At 40.1% G+C, this 20,254-nt stretch overlaps 1 protein-coding gene across 1 annotated transcript in view; it reads left to right on the forward strand.

Annotated features, from left to right (window-relative positions):
- Positions 1–20,254, forward strand: part of ofcc1 (orofacial cleft 1 candidate 1) — a gene marked incomplete at its 5' end in the record, with an annotated part of 74,232 nt that overhangs the window by 35,891 nt on the left and 18,087 nt on the right. The window contains 4 exons of the mRNA XM_061065117.1: positions 6,805–7,056; positions 9,943–10,195; positions 10,711–10,874; positions 14,385–14,544. Coding sequence (XP_060921100.1) covers positions 6,805–7,056; positions 9,943–10,195; positions 10,711–10,874; positions 14,385–14,544 — 829 coding nt within the window. The remainder of the gene's footprint in view (positions 1–6,804; positions 7,057–9,942; positions 10,196–10,710; positions 10,875–14,384; positions 14,545–20,254) is intronic.

Below are 20,254 nucleotides of genomic sequence, written 5' to 3' on the forward strand. Positions count from 1 at the left end.
TTTTATTTTGTCAGTCACCCACTTAATTGCTCACTTCACATATACATAATCAACACAGCTAGACTCCCTGGCTCATAATTATTTCTTCTCTCCCTCCAACTCTGTCCCATTAATTCGGTCTTTATCTCACTTTCTCTGCTTCTAATTTTCTCCATCTTTCACTCTCCATCCCCTCCTCATTCTCTGGCTGTTTCTATCTCTCTTGTGACAATGTCCTGCAGTTATGAGGCAAGGTCAGAGAAGTGAAATCCATTTAAATACTGATGCAACTCTCTGGAGGCTCGTACTCAGCCTCCACAGCCCTCCTCCCTCTAAGCCTCACCCACATTGATGAATGAATAGATATCCTAAGCACAGGGAATAGTTGTTGTGCATTAATCATTTGATTGGCACAGTGTTTTGATATTTTCTCACTGCCCCCCAAAAAAAAGTTTATAGGGGGAAGAAACAACCTGTTCTTCATTGTTGGTAGGAGTAGTAGCTGTGTGTATGTAATGAGAGCCTGGGAAGCCCATGTGTGTTTGTTGATCCCAGGTGCATCTACATTTGAAATGTTTCCACCCTAGTTTATGGCGCTCCAAGGGACCTGCCATTTCCATGTTTTAATCCTCTCTCGTGCTAAGTCAGGCGTCCATAAAAACACCACATGTAGCATGGCAATGAAACAGCTACCTCGTGTATGCACCCAAACTATTCCAAGGTGTGTGGGGAAGCCAAAACATATTTTTGTAAGAGGGATTTGTTTGGCCAGAGCAGTAGTCATATAATCGCTCATCAAATTAGAAGTCTTGAACAATCCTTTGGCTCGCCCGCTCTATAGAGTTGCCATTATTTGTGTCATGGAAACCATGTTAGAGCTACCGTCATCTTTTTCTTTGTTTTATAAAGAGAGAAAAAACAGGATTTGATATTAGCCTTATGCCAATAAACCGTTTAATTGTTTTATGTACATTTAAGATAGAGGTAAACATTTTGGGAATTGTTTTCTTGCTGAGCGCTAGATGATAACTTCAGTATGAGGCTAGCAGCTGGCTAGCTTAGCATTAAAGCTGTAAACGGCTGTAGCTTGGCTTTTCCAAAATGAACAGGAACCTCCTACATTTCTTAACCTTATGAATGGACAGGTCATGTTTTCTTTGTTCATTACATAGAGAAAAAAGGAAACAAAATCCCAATCAACCAGGGGTTATTCACCAGACTTTTTGTTTTCAAAACTTCCTGTCCTGTTTCGACCCCAGAAGTTTCACCTGGCAAAAGATTGAGTTAGCGATCAATTTCTTGAACTGAATGCATAATTGATAAGAATCCAAGATAATTAATTTGTAATATGATTGATTCTAAAAAGAAAAAAAAATCAACACATTGTTTTTATTGTTTTGACCTTAGTTTGATATTGTTGATGTCATGAAATGATTATGCAAATATATCTTTCATGTGTTCCAGTTTGTTTAAACAAATCTCATTTAATCACTAATGCATCAGTTTGTGAGTCTGTGTCAGCATTATAACTCATCTACTGCTGGCTGATCAACAACACACAACCTGATTTCTTTTTCCATTGCAAAATGAAAGCTTGTATATGCGTGTGAGACCCTCCCTCACATTGTAAAAATGAGAAGCCAACTATTAGTCAAACATGAATTCCTAATTAAGTGGAACATATTTTTTTTAATGCTTTTGATTATGCTCTCCTCCGCTCTCTGTCAGCTGCAAATAATTCTGATAATTTGGTTGTGCATCATTATACTCTTTTAATTGTATGGTTTTGAACTCCAGTTCTGCAGCTGAGTCACACATCCATAATTGTACTTTAACTACATCCCAAATACCTGCCACTGTGCTCCCATTTTGTCAATGAAACTCATTTATGTGTATTTCACTTTGCCAGGGTCTCTGTTAAAAATTGCTTATAAAACCCCCAAATGGTGGAATAATTGTTTTTTAGGAACACGCAAAATGTAAGAGTGGAGATAGTGAAAGAGAAACAGGATGCACGAAGATAAATCAGAAGCAGATTTCTCTGTTTTTTGTTACTATTTTTAAGTCTAAATAAAACTTCTCTTGAAATAATATAAAAATGACTCAATTATCTAAAGGCCTTGCAGGCATATTGTGCTGCTCTGTTCGACGTGTTTCTATGCACACCCACATTCAAGGTGCTTTGGAAAATGATAGCAGTTTAGTAACCAATGATTATCATTTAATACATCTTGTGGGAGTCAGTTTCTTTGTGACTTCCACTTTGTGAAGTTTCATAGCTTCCTGCTTTATATTTGCCCCACCTGTGCAAAGCCCAGCTTTTTGCCAGTCATGACGTCAACTTTTGTGCTTCTGCGTGTGTGCAGTAAATAGGCAGTGAAAGCAAAATTATTTCTACTGTGGGAATTACCATGGCATGTGGACATGTTGTTAACTCTGGTTGGCATACACGCAGTAAGTATTTGTTCATGTTAATGCCACACACAGATAATAAAAATACATTTTACACATGGGCTTGGATCTTACATCTTCAGAGTATAGAAATGTACACAGAGGCAGTGGCAACTGCTACAGATTACAGATTTTCTTCGTTCCTTTTTCAGGGCACATGAGTTATTAATGTCTGTCAGGACAAAGACAATTTCAACCAAAGTCTTAAAAAGTGTATCTGGAGAAAATGACCAATCCTGCCTTTAAGGATTGGCTTTGCAGTCATCCTTATACAAAACGTTAGCATTGTAAACTATAGAAAAAGGTGTCTATGTAGTTATTGCAAACTCCATGTGTGCAAACAAATCTGCAAACCAAATGTTCAGAAGTTGACTTTTTTCAGAAGTAGTCAGAAGTTTTTAAAACCAACCATAGTCTGTGTTGTTGGCTATGGCGAGTATTCGGTAGGAGGAAGCGTGGTCTAGAATCATAGATTTGATCAGGAGCAGTAAAGTAATCGTGTTGACGCTACACATCGAGGATTACTCGGACAAGCCTTGAAGCTTTTCTTCCCAGGAGACCTGTGTTTGTGCTCCATGTGGAACTTTAAGCTGAAGTTTACTTTTTTTAAAAGATCATGGTCCAGTGTTAAATAATACATTTTGGTTCACACATGGCACAAACAACTCTTTGTGCATACAGTATGTGCATGAGTTTTGCACACCTATCACCATCTAAACATATTTTAGCTACCTCAATAACAGCTACCTACTCTGACACATTCCACCAACCAGGTCATGTTAATCCGCAGGTAAGACATTTAGCTAGCTAAAGGTGTCTTGCAATTAGCTTGAAAAATCTGTATGTTTTATATTCCGATCCTGTAAACGGAGCTGGTTGTGTAACTCATAGCAGACAGATGACAGATACAATGAGGAACAAATCAGCATTCTTCAAAAAATGAAATGTAAACAAAGATGAGGTATCCTCAGTGGTATCTCTCGACACCTGAGATAATCACACTTCCATAATCACCACAGCACTTTGGCCACTGAGAAAACAATCACGTTATCTGTCAATCTTTTAAGTCTATTTCCACACTGTATCCGCGCTTCCTCTTTTTCCCCAATAGCAAACCATTCTTCGACTGTGTGCGAAAAGACATGTGCTTTTAGTGCTTTTATAAACAATGCCTGTGGCCCAAATACGAAAGTGACGGGAAAAAAATAACTTAATCCCCCAAATAAAGGGATAAGTCCAATACTTTAAGTGGCCTAAGACTGCAGGGTTTAAGCCATCGGGGCCATGCAAGGGGATTCTGAGGGTTACCTTAACGTCCTCGGCCCTGGAGCTTTCTCACCATAAATCTGCTCTTTAAGATGTAACACCCCACTGTACGCTTCTCCTCCCTACGCTCCTCCATCTCTCATTACCCTAGCCGCATCTTAAAGGTTTAATACTTGTCCGCACTTGCTATTCACTTTGTGCTATTTTTAAGACCACAGCTCCTGTTTGTCGTCATGCCGTACAACATTTAGAGACACAGCCTGGAAAAGACAGTCAGCAAGATGGTTCTTGCTCGATCAGTTGGCAGATTTATGCTAGTTAAATATGATTTACAGGCGTTTGCAATCGGTGGCAAGGTTTGATGACATGGGAATGAACAACAAATGTTTCAAAAGTGAGACAATACGTGAACAGCTTCTGGCCCAGATTTCACAGAATCATGTAAAATACAATTAGAGTACAGCTCTATGTGCCAATTCTTGCCTGTTTAAATGGCTAGTTTAATCTCAGGGCCGCTATGCCACATGCTATCAGTTGTTCACGGGACAAGCTGTGATATTGGAATGAAAAACATTCTGCGTTCCTGTGAGACAGAAAAAAAAAAAAAAGCCAAAACCCTCACACGCCGCCTTCCCTTTTTTTTCTGCATTGTACTTTTGTAATTGGAGATGCCATAATGAAATCAATTCAGTGGTGAGAACAGATTTCACATCATGTTACCAGTTTGCTTTGGAAGCCGCCGCCACATGAAGACGTCTAAAAATACCCCTTTCATGCATCATCAATATCTTCATTACATGAAAGACGGGCGTCAGGTTGTATTTGCTGTTTCCATTTAATGTTACTTGACAGGGTAGCATCTTGCCTGTGTCTCTGACACACTGCTGTTTTGTCTACTCTGTAATTCCACTTTTGCAGACATGCGGAAAAGCAGTTTTTTTAAACCACACGGTGAAGCAAGAAGTGATAAAGCTTGGAACAGAAAGGGAGCGCCTTGATCACGACAGATCATAATAGAGAAGCAAAGACAGATTTTTTTCATATATTATAGTCTTTCTGTTTGTGTTAGAATGAAGACTCTTGAAGAAACACAAACTTGACAGTTTAATTGCACACTTTTCAACATCAAGGTACAGCAGAAATGCTTTCTTTGTGGTGACCTGAAGAGATGGCATTTTATAACATGTGAGGCTTCTTTGCATCATGTAGTCATTTATTCAAAACATTGACAAGAACGACTTTAAAGCAATCATAACTGACCATACCATTATCATAGAAACTGTCATTTTGTTCTTTTTACCCCATTCTACACACAAAGTTTCATGGTGCTTTTAATGAAAAAAATGATGCAATGTTCATTTCCTTTTTTAACGTTGCATCATTCCTCAAACAGGAGATATATAGTAACTTCAAATCTTAACAACACTTCTGATTTTACAACAGATGTTTATCCTCTGTGCTCGAGTTTATTCCAGCCAAGCTATGAATATTTAACAGGACAAACTGTTGACTGAGCATTTTCTGAATGAATCTCGAGCTCTCCCATGTGTACTGTACTCTACACCGCCGCTCTCATGTGCATCCACTGAGGAACTTGATAACTTCAAATAATTTAACACTTCAGAGAGCGCACCCACCTCACAAGAACAGCGAAAGATGTTCTCTTTGTGTTTTAGAGGTAACTGTGAGACGGTTCATATTTCAGCAGCATTACGAGCAGCTAGAAACACAATGCTGCATTTTGATGAAAGTCTAGCCTAATTATGATTTGGTGGTGGTGGGGGGCAGTACAATTGATTCTTTTTTTTGTTTTTCGTCTTTAGGCAGTGTATCATTTTCCCTAGATACACACTACAAAGTGAATTCCTACTGTGTACTGGGACACAGTGGTGAGACGCAGGGATGTCCACGGGCAAAGGCCTTAAGTCACACCATGTGATGCTAACCATCACTGTATACACCTACGTTAGCTGTGTGCTAATTACAACACAACCAGACCATATGGGGTCATTGGTGACTACTTGTGTTGTGTACTCTCCTCTCCCTCTCCTCTCCTCTCCTCTCCTCTCCCTCTCCTATCCTCTCCTCTCCTCTCCTCTCCTCTCCTCTCTTCTCCTCTCCTCTGCTCTCCTCTCCTCTCCCTCCCCCTCTCCTCTCCTCTCCTCTCTTATCGTCTCTTCTCTTCTCCTCTCCTCTCCTCTCCTCTCCTCTCCTATCCTCTCCTCTCCTCTCCTCTCCTTCTCCTCTCCTTCTCCTTCCCCTTCTCCTTCCTCTCCTTCTCCTCTCCTCTCTCCTCTCTCCTCTCCTCTCCTCGCCTCCACTCTTCCATCTGTGCCCTCTATATGAAAGGGAATAGTTGAGCAGGCTTGACAAAGGGCGGCACAGAGGAGGCAGAGGTGCTGAGGGAGGCTGAGCACTGCTGGAAGGGATTCCTTTGTGATGTGTGTGTGTGTGTGTGTGTGTGTGTGTGTGTGTGAGAGAGAGAGCACATTTGTGTGCATGTGTGATGATTTAAATACTACATTAGGGAAATATAGTATTTATAAAGCAGTAATTTACTGAATACTTCTGCAAGAAAGAAAGAGAAACGTGCATGTGAATATAAACCTGATGTTAAGAAAACAAAAACATTTACTCACCCTGAAGTTCATAACTGCTGAAATAAATACCTGCTGACGTCAACTTGATGTCATAGCATTGAACACGTTTATGTTTAAAATGTCTAAACCATCATACCTAAGCTCACATCCTTTCTCAGGAACAGCTGGCAATAAAATATGATAGGATACAATACCTTACCATATGATACAGTACGATACGACACAGCTCGATGCGATGCAATACGACACAGCGTGATAAAATACAATAGGATATGGTACAGTACATGGGGAGAAAAGGTATACAGTACGATACAATACAACATGATTCAGTTTAATGGCCCCAAAGCAAATTCTGTCTTGTAGTAATGAATATTTGACAGTTTACAGGTGACATACATTTTAATGACTAAAAGTCTGTTTGAGTGAACTTTGAGGATGAAGCAAAAAGGAAAGAAAACACTTAAAAGTCGTCCTCGTGATCTGTCGGATTCTCCTCTGTCTAAAACAGATCCGCGCTGCCTGGACCCGTCTCTCGCCCCTCACGCCTCTCCGACCGAGCCCGCCTGGCCCTCCGCATGCTACCTTCCCAGCTGGGCCTACCGTTGCCTGGGCAACAACAGCCGCATAGAGGCTGGCGTGGCTCCGTTCGGCAGCTCGGCCTCATTATGCTGCTGCTGGCTTTGATGTGGTTTGTGAGGCTCTACCTGCATTACTGCAGCCAGTGGCTCTACCTCCAGGCCATCGCAGTTCCTGTCAACAAGTGAGTTTGCTTCCTTTGATATCACCCTAAACGCACACACACAAACACACACGCACACACACATATATGGGGTTGGGGGGGTTGTATGGGTACACACACACACAACAAAACATAAACACTTTCAGTGTGTATACACACATCTCTGCTGACATAAATCCCCTTCCATTGGCAGATACATCCATAGATCACTGAAGCACATTGAAAAATTGTAGATACACACACACACACATTCACTAACACACACCACAACAGACACCAAAATGCAAAGTAAGTTTGTGGTGAAATGGGATGTGGAAGGGGTAACGAATACAGGATGTGCAGTGTTTCAGAGATTGTGTGTGTGTGTGTGTGTGTGTGTGTGTGTGTGTGTGTGTGTGTGTGTGTGTGCGTGTGTGCGTGTGTGCGTGTGTGCATTGGATACGCCCAAATCATCTGCTTGGAATCCCCCCATTAACATTTTAACAAGACACACTCAATATTAACAAACCATTGCTGGGGGAGTTTGTTGATTTCACCACTCGGCTTTAAGTCCCAAAAGGCTACATTATTTGGAAGGAATTTATTGTTATTATTTGGTGCACAGCATTGATTATAAACAGCAATAAGATACCACAGAACTGTTAAATCTCATCTCAATAGCATATGGCGCTGATTTAATTCTTCACAATAAAACACGTTGGCTGCAAACACGCACACAAGCAGGTTTTTATTACAATAACACAGGCCTGCAAACATCATGCATTAAATCATGGAAAGTGATACAGAGGAAGGAGGGAGGGAAAAAATGTGGCTGGATTAAAAAAAAAAAAAAAAAGAAGGATGGACTCAGGGGGTGGATAGAAGGTTAAAAGAAAAACAAAAATGTGAAAACAGAGGGGGTCAACATCGGTTGACAACTTCCACATGTCCGAATCGCCTGCTCTCCCTCCAAGCATTTCTCTCTCCATGCAATGTCCAGATCTCATGGTGCCCAGAGAGAGAGAGAGAGAGAGAGAGAGGGGCAAAGTGACAGTCAGCGGCTATGTGTGGTGACAGGCCTCCCTCCCTTCTTGTGTCTGTCTCACTTTTTTTTTCCTTCTCTCCGACTCCCTCTGTCTGTCTCTCTTTGTAGAAGGACAAAGCTTCTCTGGCCCCAATTTTGCTTCAACCACCTATGAGCGTTCCTCTCTCCTTTGATGGTTATATTGTTTTATACACAACGACAAGTCAAAGTAGTGAAAGAACGGTCTGACAAAGATCTTGTAAGTTCAAAATGGTATTGAAGTGAATGAAAAGTCATTCTTATGCTCAGCTGCCCCTGACAGTATGATCTTGTTTGTTATCAGGATGTAATTGCTAATGCACCCATGTGTTGGCAGTAGTAGGTGGATTAAGTACTATCTGATTGGTAAGTGTACTATATAATGATGTGACAAAGCCACATTGTGGGTATTTAAAATATATCAATCCATACAACTAGTAACTTAAACAATCAACCAAATACATGTAGGGTGCAGTAGAAACGTAACGTACATATAAAATTCACAAATGAGTGCTGTACCTTTAAGGGCAGTACTTGTGAAGGTTTACTGAGATGCTTTCCACCATTGATCAATATCTGAATATATTTTGTTACATGCTAAAACCATGACAGAAGTATAATTCATGCTTGTTATGAAATGTTTTTCTTTGCAAGATGTTTTTTTCATTGGCATAATGCGTATTACACGATGCATTCACATTTATGTGTTTCTTTCTTTCTTCATTGAGTGTTTTGAAAATATATAGGGAAAATCAAACAAAAAAAGGAGTCTCAATGTGCAACATATACAGATTAATGCTGATGTATCTGCAATACAAATAACAAACATGAAAACAAGAATGATCCATCAACTCATTTTGAAAGTTTTTCATGCAAAATCACTTTTGAAGGGACACCAAATGCGTTTGAATATGGAATAATGCTTCCAGTTTTTGATATGAAACAATGCTGCTGATGCCAAAATACAAGTCTAATGTATTGGACTTTTGTGTTTCATTGTATCCAATCACGATTTAATAAAAACAAAATATCTGTTGTCATTTTTGGAATGAGATTTCATGATGTAATTTCTTTGGAAAATGGAAGCCTACAACATTAGAAAATAATTCAAAACCCTCCATCTGAAATAGGTCATTCGGCCCAGTAATCTCCCTTCTCTAAAATGACTTTTGCAGGATTGAGTTTCTGTGTTAGAGAGATCTGCCTCAGATAGAACACCGATGGACCTCCACTGTCAGATTAATGGACAGAATCTGAGAGACGCTTGACTCTTGGAGCAAATCAGATGGAAATTAATGAGCAAAAACTGGACCTGTCCTCTCCCACCACTGGCTCTACCTCCTCCTGACTGATGGGAAGATTAAGAAACTCATGAGGCTTGCTGTAAACAGGGAGCGTAACTTACTATAGGAGGCTTAAAAAAAAAACTCTCAAGTTTCTAATGATTTGCATAAAGACAGGTATAAATACTGTCACAGTAACTTGTGGAATTTATCTTTGATTTTGCCTTGCTTTGGAATCCTACACAACAATGTTCCCCATGATATACAGAGCAGTAAGGCTGCACAGCCACCAAAACCACAAATTATAATGTTAATTGTCAGCAAACTCATTAAATATGATTGGATCAACCGTCAACAAGCTAACAGAGAGTGTGAAATGCTGCTACCAGATGCCCTTGAGCTGCATTGCATCACAAACACAAATCAACCGCACACATATTGACACACACACACACACACACACACACACACACACACACACACACACACACACACACACACACACACACACACACACACACACACTACACATTTGGTCTACCAACTTGCACATCACCAGCCTCCTTTTCCCTCTCCCGCAAGATTCCAGTTCCACGCACACACGGTGGACCTGGTGTACCAGGGTTCTCTGCTCCACACCCGGGAGGAGCTGGCGATGGTGGTGGTTGGTCCCCTGACCTTGAACGCAGTAACGTTCCTGCTGGTTCTGATCAGATGGGGCTGTCAACAGATATTTGGCTCACTCCCTTCCTTCACGTCAAAGTTTATCATGGCTCAGGGAGTGTGGACAGTCCTCGACCCCCTGGCAGTCTTTGCAGTGGACGCCGTCCTCGGGGTAAGTCACTTAAAAATAACTTGGACACTTGTGCACTTTAAATAGGAGTTCACTTTATCTTGGCAAAGTGACTTTAGATTACAAAAAAAAAAAAAAGGGTGGGAGAGGAGAGGGTGGGAAATAAATGTGCAAGGTTAGATGAGTGTCGTTTTTGGCATTGAGGGCGACGGAAATGATTTGGACTGTTGTCCACTGAATCTCTTGACAAGAGATCAAATCCTGAATAATTTGAATATGAATTCTCTTAAACTTCAAAAATATTTTTTAAAGAAACCATCAAAGCCTTTGTGGTGTTTATAAATGAAGAAAGTCAGCTATGAGGGACATAGAGTGAAAGGAAAAGCAGCTGACCAGTATGTGACACTCAGTCCTGAAGCCATCATGTGGTCTTCCTTCGATCAATCTCTGTCTTCAGCTGCAGCTTCTCCGTATTGCATATGTCCAGTCTTATACATCTAACACTTGCTGATTCGTCTTTTTCTTCCCATCTTTTCTTTCAACCTCTGTCTCCTCAGCGGCTGGCCTACAGCCCGGACACACCGGTGGGCGACGCAGCCAAGCTGTACTGGCACTTCTATCGAACCGACCAATCAGGTGCAGCTGGAGTGATCATCACTCTCTTCTTGTACGCAGTCCTTTTCCTGCTCTCCATCACCATCCTGTCCATTTACCTCCTCAGGTGAGACATGCAAGAAGGTGGTCGCCTGATTGTATTGTTTGTTTTGATTCTCCTGACTTAGCATTACATGTATGAGCCTAAAAACTTTTGCGATACTTTCTGTTAAGTGAAAGAGGAAAAAGGAAATAAAAGGAGATGTTGTTTGTTGGAATCGTATATAAATATAAACCTTGTATTTTTTTTTGCCAATCTTCTCTAGCTGAACATTTTTGACCCAACATGGCTCCTTACCAACCTGGAGCAGTGACAGTTACTGTCATTTCTAGTTCCAATGACTTCATTGAAATATTCATTTACCCATGACTTTGTGTTTAACCTACCTGACAGTTAAAGTCCTGATAGTACTGAATTGACACAGCCTGTAGGGACAGTCTGCCAATGAAGAGGAAGACCCTTCCTGAAACACTCAGGCCCTCACCAGCCTTCACGTCTCAAGCACCCACTCAGGAATAACTCTAAACCGTCCACCCCCACAGCCGCATCCCATGTTCTACCGCATCCACCATTTCTTTCCCTCCTCTGTCCACAGAAAACCCCACACACACAAAAAAAAAATAAAACAAATGTTGATCTAATCCTTTTTGATTTTAAAGTCGCATGGAATTACTTATGCAGTTATGCATCAACCTCACACATACACTCACTCACATACACATTGAATTATGTGACACAAAAGCAGAAACTCACACATGCACCACACAGTTGCTGTTTTTGACGGCACCATACGGGTTGGAATATTGAAAGCGTTTCTAATTCAAAAGTTAGATGTGTTTTGATATAGCGTGAACATATAACCCCCTTACATTATCCGATTAGGCTGAGTGTTTTGCATGGTTGGTATCACTGCAGGTTTCATACATATTGAAATGGACTGCATATACATGGTGGCGAGCATCTTAATGCACTATGTGTTCCACTCATGTCTTGCAGATTGAGGTCAGCCATCCTGAAACATTCTCTTGCTTGGTTTATATTATGGTTGAGCATCTTAGACTGTTTTAAAAAATCCCCACAAAGCCTTTATGTTCTCTGTGAGGCTGTTATAAGCTTTGGAGCTTGGTTAGCTTGGATGACCAGGAAATACAATATGAAAAGTTTGAATCTCTTCTTGTTCATTTGAAGAAGGCTGGTCCTTGACTGTTCAGTCAAACAGTAGCTAATTTAGAATATTAAAGGAGACCCTCTTACATATAAACTTGAGCACCACTTATAAGACATTTCCAGCACAACATATGATTATTGCATTTTTAAATCATAGAAAGACATTATTTTTGCAGCATCAATGTGAAAAAGTAGAATGTGGGGGTTGATAAATTAGTGAATAATGTAACACAGTTTCATCCAAGGTGAGCTCTCCCACCCTCGTATAAGAGCAAATTCCATTAAGGGCTCCAAATGTAAGGGAACCCTTATTGAATTAATCAGTTTGAGATTGGCGGCCGAGGAGAGGGTGCCATCTAATTTCAGTAAGCGGGACGCTTATCGGGCTCCGGCTAAATGGACAATATTAAAACAGCAGCCGGGAATAATGACTTCTGCCACTCAGCCGCCACACGGGTTTGTATTGAATGTAGGCCACGAGGCTGAAGCAAGGCTGATAATTTTATGGGTTACAGTTTCCTATTGGCTGCAAGGAAGGGGCTCTGACACAGAGCGTGACCTATTTCTAAAAAAATGCCCCAGGCTATATGTATAGATAGAATGGACTGTTATCCTTTTTTAATTACATTTTAGGCAGCCCTTATTCACTGGCTGTAAAAATACACATCAGCGCGGTGCTTTACACCTCTGTCCCCTGGAAATTTAATAAACACCACAAAGAATAAAGTGACATTGATATGGGTCTAGTTACACCCAACATGGTTACACAATAAAAAATACTTAGTTTGCATATACACAATGAGTTAGTTCATCTGCATTGTTGTTGGGTTTTGGCCCACATGTGTATTCAGAACACAACTTTTAATGTGTGTACTAAACAGCATACAGTGTGTATGTACTGTATGTGTCACTATTTGAGTATTTCTTCTTAAAGGAAAACTCATCCATTGGTTTCTATGTCGTGTAAAATTCATGTAAATGGATATGAGACTGCTAACTTGGAATCTTTTCTTTTTTTCCTGGAAATAAAATAAATATACAAGGCATAGTCTTGAACTTCACTATAAAAACAGTTTTAGATTAGCATATCATAACACAAACAGTCCATTCATTGATTCCATTATTGTACTGGAGATAATGTATATGTTTCATATGTCGATTTATATGCATAGAACCCTTTTGAAAAGACCCTTCCCTTTTATTCCACCAAAGTGGTTTTGTAGTGGATACTATTAGATAGTATTAGATTTCTAAAGTGGAGTCCATAAGTTGACCTATGTCCTTTAGAAGAACCCCTTTACTGAAGGAGAGCTAATGGGAGCCATCCTCATCCAGGTCAAACCCCAGATATAAGTAACACATAGGCAACTTGCATCCAGGGCACTGGCAACACAGAGTCCAGAGACTGTTTTGATGCCAAAGATACAGAGATGTTGAATTTCTCCGAGAGAGAGACAGCATAAATGAATGAGAAGCACAATTCAAGTGTAGGATGAAAATGAATGCATGCTATTCCTGTGTCTGAGGTCAAGATTCTACAAACATCCAACTCCCGAGAGCGATGGGGAATGATGCTGGGTTCAAAGCTACGCACTGGCGTCTTGTATAAATCCCGGTCTCCTTGATGTTGGTTTTATTTGAGAGTTGATTACCCTCTGACAGGCTAGAATCTCTATGGAAGGGCACAAGGTCTGCCAGTTTTGATGGTCAGCCAAGGCATTTGTTTACAGACATGGTGATTCTTTTTAGGGGTTGGCTGCGTGCACCCTTGTGTGGTAAAGGAAAAACAACACTTTGGCGATGTGCGCTCATCTGGAGGTATGAATCAATACGCCTTTTGCTGTGCAGAATGTTTGCTTGTGACTCAGGCCCGTCTCTCCAGACACATCTGCAACCAGCACGTCTGTTGCATCTGCCATCTTTGAAGCTCAGCATTAACACTGAAGAGGATCCCAGGATCTGACTCCCACACATTAACAGATGTACAACCACGCAGACACACAGTCAAACACAGACAGCGCTACAGTCAGCTTGTGTTAACAAAGTGCTTCCCACTCACTGGCCAATTTGTTTGATTCCTTTTTGCGCTTTCATGGTGTTGGAATTGATGTATTATATATTTATAGAGCGTTACTCTGCAAACACGCTTTGTGTAATCAATAGACGTTTTATATGATCTTCCAGCAAGTCGGGATTATTGTCTGTTGACCTGATCCACAAAAGACAGCCAATGTGGAAGTAAAAAACTGAACTTGATTCTGTTTGGCACAAGTATGTATTTACAATCTGACCTCAGATCTGACCCGTATTTGACCCCATGTGACTTTTCAAAGGGCAAAGACAGTGATTCAGCACGGTGCAACTCCTGCTCCAGTTTCTCCTTCTTCACGTCCTTTTCCACCTCATCAGATTCCACAACAATGGCCGCATGCTGGACGTCTTTCAGAGGCTTACAGCCAAGGAAGGGACGTACTTCCTGCCTGAAGACCTGGAGCTGTCCAATCAGGAGCTGAGCTACATTGTAAAGAAAGCGGAGCAGTGGAGAGGCTTTAATGGGGAAAGGCGTAAGGTAAGCATCTCACCACAATGCAGCCTCTCCTGTCTCTCTAAGACAATGGTCTTCTCCTCAAACCCTTGATGATTAATTGGGCTAATGGAGGTTTCCTTAACAAGACAATGAGTCAAAGGTCACATTTATTAATCTCGATTTTCCGTGTCTATGGAGAATGTCTTTCCCATGTTATAGAGTAAATGGAAAGACAGGCTGAACAGGATGAATGTGGTACTCAGAGGAATGATTTTTATTTCATGGTAGCTGTGACGCTCTCACACCGTATTCCTTTGGTCACTTTAACAAAGATATTATGTCCAATAAGGTATATAGAATACACTCGTTTTATGTCATTACATTTTCTTTAGTTACATTTGAGAAAGCTGAGAATTCATCTCAGAGGTCTTTAGCTCCATTCTAATTAGTACAAGATAATTACCAAAACAGAATCCCGGCTAGCGGGCTGCCTGATTAGTCTGTGGAAACCAATTTCCAAAGATATTTCATTAAAGAAAGACTGCTCAATCAACACATACTTGGGTGCATAAGTTACACTGGGCGTTCTCTTAATGTGGACAACTCAGTGTCATGGGGAACACAGAGTCCCAGTTTGCATAAATCCATGTTTTCAGAAATTATGTCTTGATATATACTGGTGCATGTTTGACAGCCCGGTGTAGGTCGATAGGGATGACACAGGGAAGGGCAGTGTATTAGCACCGAGCCTACACCAGAAATCTTTGCATAGTGATTGAAAATGTGACTTGTTGAGATAAGGGAAATGGAGCACAGCGATCAAACTGCAGTCCCTTTTAATTTATTTTGTAGGATTTGTTAGTGGCACACATCGCTCGGTGTTCTCCATGTTCATTAACTCCCGTGATCTTTACTTGTTCATATGGCGGTAAAGGGGGAAATAGAACCAGACACACAAGTTGGTTATCTGTTTCTCATTAAATATGGACTAGCTGATGTTGAAATGATGCCCATTTTGCCTAAAAGGGGACTTAAACAGGCTTGTTTAGAATTAGTTTTTGTGAGTGTCAAGCTGGCTCATGTCCCTCTGAAAGTCTAATTACTACAATTCAGCTTCCTCTGTTAAATTCTGAATTGACTTATTGGTCACATTTAACTGTAATCTCATTATCAGTATGACTGGATATAATCTTGACAAATGCAAAAAAAAAAAAAAAAGGCACCCAAGAATGGACATTTCTCTTGTCAGTAAAAACATGTTTACCAATAATGAATACAATGTTGTTGTCTTTTCACATATTCATTTCATTTTAGAGTCACAGCTTTACAGTTACAAATTTTAAATTGCTTTTCATCTTTGCAACAACTTCTATTGTTCACTATCTGTAATGATGAAAATCATCCTTTTATCATTTTACTCAAACTTGATCCAGACTGGGATCATAAAGGGGACTCAGTCTTGAAGTCATGTATGATCTCGTGCCTCCTGTATTCGTGTTTTATTGAACAATATTTTGAATCCTGTATTGTTCTGTGAGTTCTATTGTTGATTTTGGTTAGTACTGTCTCTTGTGTATTTTGTCACAGCCCAGGCTCCAGCAGGCAGGACAAACAGGGAGACCACACAGTTTAATGTAATTTAAATAATAATGGCAAAACTTCCTAATAAAAGAATATGCAGTCTGTACATCTGTAGTGATTGCAAAGTTGTGGAGGCAAAACAAAGACAACAAATCAACATTGGTGATGGCAAGAGAGAGCAAGAAATAGACTGAGAAGCCAGGTTAAGAACCCGGTCCAAGCCTGTCCAGGTGCATGAAATCAAATTAACTGGCTCCGCCCCTCTCTACTTGAAGTCTGAATAAGGAGGGTAACACGAGCACTGACAGTCAGGGGTCATCACAATTTGTTGTTCGCTTTTTTTTGTATCTTAAAGACCTATCAGACAGACAGACAGACATATAGATAGAGAATGTTAGTTGATTCATTAGATAAATTAGAAATTAGATATGAAAAGATGACACTAGGGTTTTTTTGGTCATCTAAAAAAGAAAATTCATCTTGAATTCAGCTAACTATATAACATTAAATTCACAAGCTAACGTGTTTTATGCACGACTTACTGCATAAACTGAGTGTAAAACAGCTTTCCCCCCTATATGTCCTTTAAACACACGTCTTGTAAGCTCTAATGAACTGCAGCCCTGGCTCTGAGAGGTGACTACACTGCTGCTAATGGAATGGTGATGGTCCTGTTTATTGGGAGAAAATTAAACCTCCCAATGTTTGGAGACTTTGAAAGAAATTAAAGCCCCAAAGTTTGTGATTAAGAAAATGCTTCATTTAGCTGCTGATGGCCTCTTGCTGTGGTGGCTCTGCTAAATCATCCTCGCATTACTGCATATCTCCCTCCACAGCAACAATTACAGCGTACTTCATATTGTCCCTAATTTGCTGTTATTAAACTGATATAATGCTAACACGTTAACACATTCTCCAGCGTGATGAAAATTTAGGGTTATTGCATTTTATGATTTTACATTATTCAAGTTGGCCATTTTTCATCCAAATAAGATGGGCCTTGCCATTATTCCATAATTATTGTAACAGTTTCTCCCGTGAAAAGGGTCACTTTCCCACCTCAGCAAAGACATATCCCTATTAAACTAATTTGCCTACATGCAAATTTTTGTCACTTTTCCCTCATTAACTATTTATCATAGACAGGAAAAAAAAATATTCATGAAGCCGAGCAAAGGAGCAGCCCGACAGAGCTGAAACTAATATTTTGCAACTCTAATGATTTTTTGCATCCTTAATTAGATAGAATAAGGTTGATATGATTAGGTCAGGATGTAGTGTTTTTCATTAAAAATACATTTCAGAAACTGTATTCCGAATGTGCCCTTGCAATTAAATAATGAATCCGACGCATTCCCTATTACGGACCCAATTAATATCAGAGGCAAGGGCGTCATTTTAATAACAGTGGGCCACGAGGCCTTCATTAGCAGAGTGAGAGAAAGGAGGGATGAGGGGAAGGAAAACAAGGCACACACAGGAACAGAGCAGTCTGATATTGAGCCAATTTTACAAAGTTATTGAACAGCACACTCTTTCAAGTGACATTTTCCACAAATCAGATCTGGGGAAAGCAGGAAGTGAAAATACCTGCTGTTTGTTTTAGCCTTATTTGATGCCAGTTGTACTTCAGGTGCCAGACAGGGAAACTGAAGTAAATCATTCAGAGAATCACAAATTGAGGTCTTTTAAGATTAATCTTAAAGTAGGTCATATGACACAGCAATAATGTTAAAATATCTATGTTAACCTATAAAACCTAGAAATTAAATTGAAGAGGTATGTCAGCTAGTTTAATGTGCTTGACCAGCTGACCCACATTATTCCTAGATTCTGCATTTTCTTGCGTCTTAACTGGTCATAACTAGTAACATCCCAACAACTTTAATGGAGAACATGACAAGTAGTCTAAAACGTTGATCATGTTGTTGATGGACTCTATTCAGTGTCTGACACTTCATAGGATTCTCAATGTCATGGGCATGATCAAGATGTTCCTACTGTGTATGAACGGCACATGAAAATGTTAACGTACATGTAAGTCAAATAAACTGCCAGGTGATTACAATCCACAAAGTTAAAACTAGTCATGTGGCTGCACTGTGTTAAGAACCCAACAAAAATCTGTCCAATGCCGTTTCTCCCTCCAGCCCCAAAACAATAAAAAATAATTCACATCCAATAACCAACGTGCAAATGGCCCATTATTATCACTTCACTTTCACTTTCTCACCAATTAACTGTATATTATAGATCCATCCATGCCATATGATAGTTTGAGTTGCTTTGAGGTTTAAATATGACTCTCAGATTGAGATGTCAGCAGGAGAGTGCAGTAGCCAAGCAAAAATGTTTAATGAGTCAAGTTCCAATGTACCTGTGTGCTCTTTGATTAGATCTCAGGTAGAAGTGAGAAAGAATGAGTTTCTAGGAAAGATCAATAGACTCAAATATAGTGGAAACCAAGCCCCCAGGAAGTGTATCAACTGTTAAAGCTAATTTAACATGGTGGCCGAACCTGGTATTGCAGCGTCTCGTGACATCCTTTGGGCCCAAACAGACTTTTTCCCACGAGTCTATAAATCATTGTGTCATTTTTTTAAGGTACATCAACTTCCCAATACGAACCCTTAAATAACCCTTTTTAAAATCATGAGTCCTAAAAGTGTCAAAATGTTATCAAAGCCAAATAGATATTTTTGTAGACATAATGAACGCAGATCAGAGCAATGGCACTGCGACTCCAAGTAAGCATGAGCTTTGGGCACAGTATCGCAGAAGATCCAATACTTTTACACATGGAAGTCAGAGTTTGGAATGAACGTGGCTCTGCTGCATCTATTCTATTACACATACATGGTAGAGGGGGAGGGGGGTGAAGCTGACCCACCAATGATGACAATTTTCACATTAAAATTATTCAGGATTTACCTCACACTTCTGTCTCCCAATTGTATTTGCATATCTATAAAATGTAAATGTTTTAATGTAAATGTAAATTCTTTCATTCGTCCAAAAAACTTTAATCAGCACAACAGATCAGTGCTATAATTAAAAGTAAAAAATAGCCAATGTACTTGTATGAGCAAACTACCAGTGAAGATTGATTTAAGTGGCATTGTGACAGCGTGAGTGTCATTTTCTTCATGTTTTAGAATAGAGGCTAACAGAAGATGCAGAATGGACCAATTAAAGTTTAACATATTTTGATAGGAAACTGGAGTTGACACTGCGCATTTATTTTGAAAAATATATCAAGTTTTAAATTAAACAAAACTACAAAAGTCCATATAGTGCCATCATGCTCAGAGCTAGTGAGTGCACTACCATGCTACAGCTTCTGCTCGTGGTTCAGTAATGAGCCCCATTAATTATGTAAAGGCAGTGATGCAGATGGACCTAATTAATTGTCTCCCGTCACCCCCTTGATTACTGTACCTGGAAGGGAGGTGTTAATTTCTGTAATACTTAAGCAGGTATGCAAACTGTTTTGTCAGAGCCTCCGCCATGACAATGACAAAGTAGAGAACCGGCGTACCCACTGCAAATGCTCTTTTCCTGTTAATTCATGGAAAGGAAACTTTCCCAGTGGTGGTGACATTGTGATAATTGAAGGAGAGAGGGAGAGATTAAAAGAAGTGGGGGAGTGTGGTGGGAGGGAGGAGGGGGTTTGAGTGGTGGCCCTGGAGATGTTTTCCCAACTTGATTGCATCAACATTTGCGTACCTTCGTTGCCGTTTGTCTCCGTATGTCTAGGTAATGGGTTTCCAGCGGGCAAGTTTGGGAACACCCAAGGTGCTATGCAACAGCAGCGTGGTTGGTGGGGAATAAACCTGTTGAGAGTCAAGCAGCACAGATTGGATGGTAATGATAACCGGAGTCTAGAAGGCTGGCTGTTAATCATAGAAGATGTGTTCTCCATCTTAACATACAGCAGTGACATAATTGTACCATCTGACCAATGAGGAACCAGGGCCATCTTTTCCCACAAATTATCTTGTGACATAAAAGAACATTTGTTTCTATAATCTTATTTCCACAGTTAATTCAGCAGTATATTCTGTTGCCTTGACTCTCAAAATAAATCAAAACCCAATGTTATTTAGCTGAAGTTATTAACTGAAAAAAAAAACACAGAGCAGATGTAGGAAAATGCTCCTTTTCACTTAAA

The sequence above is a fragment of the Labrus mixtus genome, chromosome 19, assembly GCF_963584025.1.
Source record: "Labrus mixtus chromosome 19, fLabMix1.1, whole genome shotgun sequence".
Lineage (NCBI taxonomy): Eukaryota > Metazoa > Chordata > Actinopteri > Labriformes > Labridae > Labrus > Labrus mixtus.